This window comes from Scomber scombrus, chromosome 2 (genome assembly GCF_963691925.1).
Source record: "Scomber scombrus chromosome 2, fScoSco1.1, whole genome shotgun sequence".
NCBI classification, from domain to species: Eukaryota; Metazoa; Chordata; class Actinopteri; order Scombriformes; family Scombridae; genus Scomber; species Scomber scombrus.
This window is the reverse complement of record NC_084971.1, coordinates 27,954,911-27,964,890: the sequence shown is the minus strand read 5'-3', so window position 1 is coordinate 27,964,890 and position 9,980 is coordinate 27,954,911. Positions and strand designations below refer to the sequence as shown.

Genomic DNA, 9,980 nt, shown 5'->3' with positions numbered 1-9,980 from the left:
AGGACATTTCTTAAAAGGACTCAGCAGCTGGACTGCTCGTGTATACATATTGCTGGTCGGTACAGTTTGTCTACTGAGGTGGAAAGAGGACTATAAATCCTTAAAATATAGGGTCCAGTCAACATCACACAGACCTCATTGTTCAGTGAACATTTTTGTGTACATCTTTTTTAATCTTTTGTGAATAAAATACATTTTATGATATTGTCTGTTGTTTCATGTATTTACAATTCATACATTTCAGTCTGAAAAATTAAGATGAGTTTATTTTATCCAGTGAAAGAGTGAATATTGTAACTCAGTCAAAATATTTTTTTCCCTTATGAAAAATATCAATGAAATTAAAAAACTCTGCTGCCCCACCCTCACCACTATGGAGTCACAATTTGGTCATAAATCACTTATGAAATAAGACATTATGAAATTAATTATGACTAAATTGGGACCCCATACAGTCCTGCTCAGTGGGTCTATTTTTGACCAAACTTCGACTTTGCCTTTTAATTTTTTAGTGATTTCAGAGCTGTGTTTGGTAATGACAAACCTTTTAGGGGTCTTAGTGAATCTCACTCGTCCCTGACTGCTGTGTTAGCTGTAGGACTGTGGGGTATAAAATACAAAAAAGTTGAACCCAGATGATTTAAAACATGCATATTTGATGATTGGTAAACTTGGTATAGTTCCTTGAGGGATTCCCCCAATACGGTGATGACTGGTTCCCTATAACTGCACTACCAACACTTTAACAATATTCAACACTAATTCTCAAATAAGACATATAATATTATAATTGTCATTTTTAAGTTGCTATCATGGCTCAATAAATAAATCCATGCAGCCTTTGAGCTTATAATATCTCCTTTCTCCTTCATCCTCGTCAAGATGAACGCCATGCATCTATTCTTAACCTCAGCTGATGTATGCAGAGAATATTTAGATCAATTGGTGCTTTATAAAAATAGCTCCTCTCTGTCAGCATAAAGCCACATCGTGCTGTTTTGGATGTTAAACAAACACACATACACAAACACACAATATCACATGGAACAAAGAGGATAAACAAACCCACGGATCTCTTGCTCTTTTCTGTCCCCTCCACATCCACTTATGCGCCTCTCATCTTCCTCTAAGTGTCTCATGCCCCTTTCAGCTCTGATAATAACCTGCCACTGACACAGATATAACACTTTTGTGAGCATGAAGACTTCAATAAGAAGAGGAGCAGTGTTTCCGGGAGAAGCACCTCTCCTCTATTTTTACCACCATTCATTATTAAATTAAATGCCCATGAAACTGTGTGCTGCACTGAGAAAGAAAGGTTGTTCTCAGTGCTGCTGATATGCATCTAATGCTAATAATACTGTATTGTTGGAGAACTGTCTTTGAATATAGTGAGTGGAATACGTTACATCACTTAGGGACTGTGTGCTGTAGGAAAGAAGTCAAACACCATCAAGTTCAAGTGACTTTATTTGTCATTTGCACAAGTACAGAATATACAAGCAAACTGGATCCCTCCACGGTCATATAAAGAAGGAAAATAAAATGCACACACTGGCTTAACCCTTTGTAGGTCTGCTCAACTGTTTGGTAGAGGTCACTTTGTGTCATGATATCTGGTCAAAAACAAAATCTATTTAACCCAAACTTTTTGGGCAATCTTTACCACTTGTATGAGGTGTGTAATGCACAAAAAGACCATCATATTGCATAACGGTTGCTAGAAACAGGTTGTGCTAGTGTATAAATGAAGAATAACACAAATCACTGCTGACATTAGAGATCCTGGTGGAGACATTTTTGAAGTTGAGTTTCATTTTTTATTCATCTTGTACACGAACAGAATGAATCTCTATCATGTTTTTAAAATGTTTTGAACAAATGAGTTCTGAATGAGATCAGTAAAACATAAAATAAAAAACATGTTTTATGTTGTCATGGCCTCAAAGAGGTAGGAAAAGCAACGACAAAAAAAAAGATTTAAAAAAAAAAAGAAGCACTTTCTTGGTGTGACCTAAAAAGGGTTAAAAAGGAAGAAACACAAAAGGTCATATAGGTCATGAATTTAGTAAGAAGTAAAAAGAAAACAACAGAAATTGAAGATAGTCGCATATATTTTGTGTATTTGTGCAGGAACACTCTGGTGAGCACCATTAGACAAGGACCCCAGGACAACCAGGAGTAAATGTGATCTGAACTATATGGATAGATTGTGTTTCCTGAGAATATGTAGATACAAACAATAGTTTAAAAATAAAAGCTATTTCATACAGTATTACATAAAATAACACTGTATGAAAATATACCACTGTCAACCAAAGTGGTTAGGCGTTGGGTAGGAGGCAGACACAGACGTCTTGATCAGATATCAACAGGTGGTTTATTTACAAGAAAAGTACCATCACCTTACAACACATGGAACCAAAATATGTACAAAAACAAAAAGAAAGGAAAATTAAACATTTAACTGGATTCAACTCATCATAACTCAACCCATAAGCATAACTTAAAGTAACATGTACACAGCTACACTCTGACAACCCATAACAGTCCCAAAGCCTCTGCTTAAATAGAGCCCTCCATCAGCTGGCCCTCCGAATGAAGCTGGACTGTATCACTCCTCAGGCAAGTCCTGAGCCTCTCCTGAAACAGATAAGTAATGATAAGATAAACATTTGTCAACCTCCCAAATGGCATCATTCTTATCTGCACCTAAACTTAAACAAATCACAAACAACATCAATAACTTTTGCAACAACTTACCCACCACCCCTCCACGTGGCTCTACCCTAGGACATCACTAATTATGTCACCAGTCTATAAATACAGGAAACCATAAGTCACCTCCTCTCATTGTCTCCTGAGCACACGGTGAGAATGGTGAGTGACAAAGAAAGAAAATACTAAACTATTAACTAAAGCAATAAACTATAACTAGACTTAACAATACAAGTGTGTGCGTTTTATTTTTAACCAAAAAGTTTTCTGGGATGTAACTTATAACCAAATATAATGCAAAACACAAACAAACCTGGGATACGTGTCTGCAAACTTTGATTATTGACTAACTTATGGTCCAAAACAACAATCAACAAGTATAGTTAAATTAATAAATTGTGGTACAAATGTGGTTAATGTGGACAAATGGTGTACTCTCACCCACTTTGTCACAACCACCAACAATATATAGTGATGTAGTTATATAGGAGAGAAATACCATGTATGTCTATGTTACCTTGGTGAAATCATCCTCCATTGAAAACCACTAAAGGCAGGTCATAACCATCTAAGTGACTCCCTCAAAGTCACTTAGAAAAGATCTAAGTGACTTTGAGGGAGGGTTGATTGTTGGGGTACGGTACGGATGGCAGGAGCTTCAGTCACAAAGACGACTTAACTATTTCAGGAACAGTGACTAAAGTGACATCGGCATATAGATCTATGGGAAAGACATCAGAAAATAGGGTTGGAAACTGTTGTCGACAGAGCACATTTGATGACCACGATGCTCGTGCATTAGTGCGATATGTGAGGAAAAACAGAAGAGCAACTCTTCCTCAGGTATTTGAGAATGTCAGTGCAGGACATGATCAAACTGTTAGCAAGAACAGTCCGTCAACAACTACATAGAGAGGGGTATTATAGTAGAGTGACAATTACTAAGATGAATTCACATTTGAGAGCTCAGTGGTGCAGAAAGCATATGGTACTAGTCTACAGAGATGTGGAAAAAAGTGATATGGTCAGCTGAGTCATCCTTCACCATATTCTCAACAAGTGGGACAGTGAATGTGTGGCATACACCAGGCCTGAATGCTTGAACCCTATAGTGAGGGGAACCGATGGCACTGTTATGATATGGGGGACATTTTGGTGGCATAGTTTCACACGATTGTGAAGACAGCCAGCAGGTTCATTGGTGCCCCTCTCTGCTTCCTGATGGACATCTATCAGCAGCGATGCTTTTGCAGAGCTACCTCCATCATTAGGGACCCTCACCACCCTCCTCCATTCTCTGTTTCCCTCCTGCCAACTGGAAAAAGGTACAACAGCATCTGCTGCAGATGTAGCAGGATCCTGAACAGCTTTTTCCCACAAGCTGTAAGGCGTGTAAACAGACTGTGGCCCCTCCCTACTCTCTCTCTCTCTCTCTCACACACACACACGCATGCACGCGCACACACATACACACACACACACACACACACACACACACACACACACACACACACACACACACACACACACATACACACACACACACACACACACACACACACACACACACACACACACACACACACACACACACACACACTCATCTATTACAATCTCAAACAGACTGACAACAGCACTTTACTCTACTTGCACTGACTGGAGCTAATGAAAAACATTATCTCGTTTCTTTCTGACTATGATAATACAATACAATAAATATATCTTGTATCAATACAAATGTTTCCCCTGTCTGTAGGTTTAACAGGCTACATCTGAAGTAACTTACAGCTGTCAAATAAATTAGTAAATAATTTAGGCCTATATACTGTAGCATCTAACAATGTACTTGAGGGGATGTAAACTACATTTCACCACCAGAAAATCAGAATGCTAGATAACTTACTCAAGTTATTGCTCAGAAAGAGTGCTTTCACTTTCAATACTTGTGTACATTTTGTACTTTAAATTATAAATACAACTGAATATTGTAGTTAAAGTTACAATGAGTATGCATACATAAATACAAAGTATTATCTGAACTTTTGCTTGAGTACAGTACAGTGCTTAAAAAAACATTTTTCGTCTGCCATTAAACAACCTGTTTGATTAAACCCCACTACAACTACATTTCCCGTCGGCCCTTGAGGTCAGCGACCAGCAAACAACCATTCAGCCAATCACACGGCAGAACGTGACTTTCTCGGTCGCTGATTGGCTGTTTTTGCACTGCTTTTCCCACGATGCTTTGCCAGAATTCAAATCAAGCGGACCAATCAGAGAGCGCCGTAACGACCGAGGCAGCGTTTTAAACTTGTCCCAGAGACTGTTGTTAAAAGGCATCACGGACACCGGCGGACAGGTTTGCTCACTCATTTCGTGTCAATCTCAGTTTGTTTTTTAAAAATATTAACATCCGCATGTACTCAGTTTTTTATCGTAAAACCGAATATTTGAGTAACGTTCGCGTTAAAAGCTGCCTCACGTTAGTTTTGATTTGAATTCATGTGAGTTTTTTTGCAGCCTGAGCGTCGGTTGAGGGTTAACAATAGCTTTCACCCCTTTGCTGCTATTGAAAACATTTTATTTTATTTTAAAAGACGCCGACTAGCACTTTAACATTAATCAAAAATGAGTGCTGGTATTGCAAAGCCGGCGAACCCGTCGGCCCATGTCGACCCAAAATCAGCTCCCTTAAAGGAGATCCCAGATGTGCTGGTTGACCCCCGCACCATGAGGAAATTCACCAGGGGAAGGTTCCTCGGGAAAGGGGGTTTCGCCAAGTGCTACGAGATCACAGACATGGAGACCAAGCAGGTTTTCGCCGGAAAAATCGTGCCCAAGTCCCTGATCCTGAAGCAGCACCAGAGGGAGAAGATGACCTCCGAAATCGCCATTCACAAGAGTCTAAACCACCCAAATGTGGTGGGCTTTCAGGGGTTTTTCGAGGATGATGACTTTGTCTTTGTGGTCCTGGAGATCTGCAGGAGAAGGGTGAGTGTGCACCGAAAAACAGGCTCATGGTGGACGGTTACAGGGCGGTCCGTTGTCCTGTCAGTGTCAGTGGTTGGTTAGGGCTGCTTAAACTGTGAGAAAATCCTCAAATATGTAACATTAAACAATCATTACAGGCAGAAATCATTTACAGATTATTACTTTTATTTCCATTTTCACATTTGCTTTGGATTCTGTGTCCAATCCATTCACTGTTTTGTTTTTTTAAATGATAAATTCACTTAATCTCTCATGTCAAGGTGGCATTATTATAGCTACCTCAACAAAATAAGTTTCAAGTTTGATATTGAGTGTTTATAAAAGTTGTCATTTCCTTGTTGACATCCCTACTAATCCAGTCATTTCCTTTCTTTTCAGTCCTTGCTGGAGCTTCACAAGCGTCGTAAAGCTGTGACAGAGCCCGAGGCTCGCTATTACATGATGCAGCTGCTGAAGGGTATTGACTACTTGCACAAAAACAGAGTCATCCACAGAGATCTGAAACTGGGCAACATCTTCCTCAATGATGACATGGACGTCAAGATAGGTAATTTGTGCTATCGGATTGTAAATGATATCGGTTCTCTCGCCATATCTGAGAAAGTGATAATGGACACCGGAAACATTTCAAAAGACTTGCACACAAACAAACCTGTTTGTCCATTTATCAAAGGATAGGAAACTCCCAGCATCCATATCAGGAATCTGTCATAAACGCAGACTTCCTAGATTAGAGGTTTTCATAGACAGAGCCTCTCATGATGACTAAACACTGCACCAGTGTGATGGGGCAGCTACACTATACGTTTTGTAGTATAGTTTAATATTAGCCCTGATCATTTCTATACCTGATTTTTCTTGCAACAGAAAGGAAAAACTGTACTTATCTCTGTCCTTACACACATAACTTATCCTTTTATCTGGTAATATGCTCGAAAACAAATACATGTTTAGTTTGCTGTTTTACAAAAAAACGTCTTAATTTTTCCTCTAGGGGACTTTGGTTTGGCTACTAAGATCGAGTTTGATGGCGAGAGGAAGAAGACCTTGTGTGGAACACCCAACTACATTGCACCTGAAGTGCTGTGCAAGAAAGGCCACAGCTATGAGGTGGACGTCTGGTCCCTCGGTTGTATATTGTAAGTTTGAACTCCCAAGCACACCGGGGAATACGGTTTTATTTTAAAACGGCACATTTCCACACGATCCAGCCCAGTCCGTTCAGTCTCTTCCCTGTCTGTATTCTCTCAGGTACACTTTGTTGGTGGGTAAGCCCCCATTTGAGACTTCCTGTCTGAAGGAGACCTACAACCGCATCAAGAAAAACAACTACACCATCCCCTGGGTAAGCTGGAATAACAGTACATGATGACTCCCTCAAAACTTTTTCACTGTTCTTGCCTCTCGCGATCTCTTCCGTGTCCCTATTCTGAATTCACAACTTCTTCCTGCAGCACATCAACCCAGCAGCGTCCTCTCTCATCAAGCGGATGTTACACGCTGATCCCACTCAGAGGCCCACCATCGCCGACCTGCACGTGGACGAGTTCTTCACAACCGGCTACATCCCCTTACGTCTGCCCACTACCTGCCTCACAGTGCCTCCACGGTTCTCCATTGCCCCCTCCACAGCTATGGAGCTCAACCAGAGACGCCCACTGACCGCCATTAACAACAAAGGTAATGATCCTAGCTGTAGTTGACTGACTGCGCCCACTAAAGTAGCTTTTAGTTTAGTCCACTGATTAAACTTTGGCTGCAGTGGATAACGACAGATCAGTATTAACATTTTAAGGCCTTTATAAGGGTGCTAATGACTCGTTCTGTTTTCTAGGAGGAACAGAGAAGGTAGACATGAAGGACGAGCCTGGACAAAGGTGAGAAATGTTCATTTTCTCTTTGACTTTTCTTTTTTTCATTATTTATTCATTGTGGAAAATTTAAATGACTGACTTTCAAATCACATTAACAGTTTCTGTATTTAAACTGATGTAAAGTGTTTCAGTGTTCATCAGGAGATTCGTATTTGTTATGTACCATAGATAATAAATGCTGTGTGTTCCTCTGTGTAGGGAGCCTGAGCCGGCAGAAAACCACCTCAAAGACATGCTCCAGCAGCTCAACACCATCATTGCTGCCAAACCCTCCGAGAAGCCCATCATACGCCAAGGTGAGTGCGGACTTTTCAGTTGTGTTGACAAAGAATTTAAGTGTTGTAAATCTAGTGCTTTGAATTGGGTTTGTAATTTCTTGTACACACTGCATACTGAGATTTTTGTTCTATTTTTGTGTTTCCAGAAGAGGCAGAAGATCCTGCATGTGTCCCCATCTTCTGGATCAGCAAATGGGTAGACTACTCTGACAAATATGGATTGGGTAAGAATGAATTAGATGCTTCCACATTCATCTGACGACTAGATTTATACTTTTCTAAACCTTTTTATTAATGAAAACAAAAGTCAGGTACAGTCTGTTAATGCTAAAACACATTTAACACTATTTTATCTCATTGCAGTTTTGATTTGTGCACTGTTGTGTATATTGAGTTTAGAAGAGTTGTCAAATGTGTGTTTCAGGCTACCAGCTCTGTGACAACAGCGTGGGCGTGTTGTTCAACGACTACACGCGTATGATCATGTACGCTGACGGAGACAGTCTGCAGTACATCGACAAGATAGGAGCTGAATCTTACCTCAGCGTGCGCTCTTACCCCACAACACTCAACAAGAAGGTTGGGGGCTGACACTTATCTCTGCAAAGATGATTTTGTGCCTTTTTGATTTAATTTTTAGGAACCGTGCTTGCTTTTTTCACTTCCAATGTGTGATTCTCACATTTGTTCTCCCTTTTGTTGTAGATTACTTTGCTGAAATACTTCCGCAACTACATGAGCGAGCACCTGCTGAAGGCCGGCGCCAACATGGCAAGGCGGGACGGAGACGAGCTGGCGCGGCTGCCTTACCTCTCCCTCTGGTTCAGGACCAAGAGCGCCATCGTCCTGCACCTCACAAACGGCACTGTTCAAATCAACTTCTTCCAGGTTAGACATTTTCTCCCAGCTGTGTCTCTTCTTACGTTTTCTTTCTCATATTTCATGATGCCCTTTGTACAAATCCTTAACCTGCATTTACACCAAACCCTTCTTTCTCTCTCAGGACCACACCAAGCTGATCCTGTGCCCGCTGATGTCCGCGGTGACCTACATCGACGAGAAGCGAGAGTTCCGCACGTACAAGCTGTCTCTGCTGGAGGAGTTCGGCTGCAGTAAGGAGCTGGCCAGCCGCATTCGCTACGCCAAGCTCATGGTGGAGAAGCTGATGGAAAGCAAGCCCTTCCCCGCCGCACAGTAGACCACCTTTCACCCCTCACCACTCTGTCTTTTAATCACCGGCCACTCCTTGTCTACCAGCCTCTAACAGGACAGAACCCCGACCCTTTAGATTTTCCCCGGGTTTTATTGAAGGGTCATCTTAGAGGCTTTGACATGTGCTATGAAAATTTATCTTCTATACATATATATATATTTTGTACTTGAATGTTCAATTTCAGTTTCTCTCAGCGCCGTGTTTCAGCCACTTCTAAAAACTTGTTATCTTAACTTCCCGTGATTGCGCTCGCTCTTGACAAACAAGTACTGGCTGATGTAATCGTAGCACAGCAGGCGGGTTGACCCTGTACAGTCATTGTAAAGTCAAGAAGGGGAAAGCTGCATGCTCAGTGTGCCTCCCTTTTCTTTGTTCACATTTGTTCCTCGCTTCAGTCATGCATTTGAAGCAGATTTTGGGGGGGAAAAGCCTCTTTGGTCTGGCTCTCTAGTTTGTCTGTTTTATCTTTGTGTGTGTGTATGTATGTATGTATGTATGCGTGTAGAGAAATGGACCGTGTTAATATGTCTTCATCATGTACATTCTTTCTCTAGTTGACTTTTTACTCTTTTTATAAACTATTTTAGATGTCTTGTCTCTTTCAACAAGATGTACAAACTTGTACAGACTGCTGAATGTGCATACATGTTGTAAAGATGGTTTAATTTTTTCTGAATTTAAATAAAGATTAAATGATCAAGACAAAATTATTCTGTGGTTGGAATGTTTCAGTCATATTCGCTCGCAGAGACTCACTAGACCACATTTATTCTGCTCCTGTTTGCCTGCAGAAGTTCTTTACTGTGCATCAACTTTTGTAGCCTGAATAAAAGGTTAGGTTGATTCAAATAAAAAAGACATATTGTCAATCTAATGCACATATTTTGATAAGTGCTTGTAAAATGA

General features: G+C 40.6%; 1 protein-coding gene across 1 annotated transcript; it reads left to right on the top strand.

Annotated features, from left to right (window-relative positions):
• Positions 1–5,054: 5,054 nt before the first annotated feature.
• Positions 5,055–9,294, top strand: plk1 (polo-like kinase 1 (Drosophila)). The gene is made up of 11 exons (XM_062431221.1): positions 5,055–5,709; positions 6,088–6,256; positions 6,704–6,848; positions 6,961–7,054; positions 7,164–7,389; positions 7,544–7,586; positions 7,782–7,879; positions 8,008–8,085; positions 8,286–8,440; positions 8,567–8,749; positions 8,865–9,294. Exons 1-11 carry the CDS (start codon positions 5,347–5,349, stop codon positions 9,057–9,059), a joined length of 1,749 nt encoding a protein of 582 aa, XP_062287205.1. The 5' UTR covers positions 5,055–5,346; the 3' UTR covers positions 9,060–9,294.
• Positions 9,295–9,980: the final 686 nt, after the last annotated feature.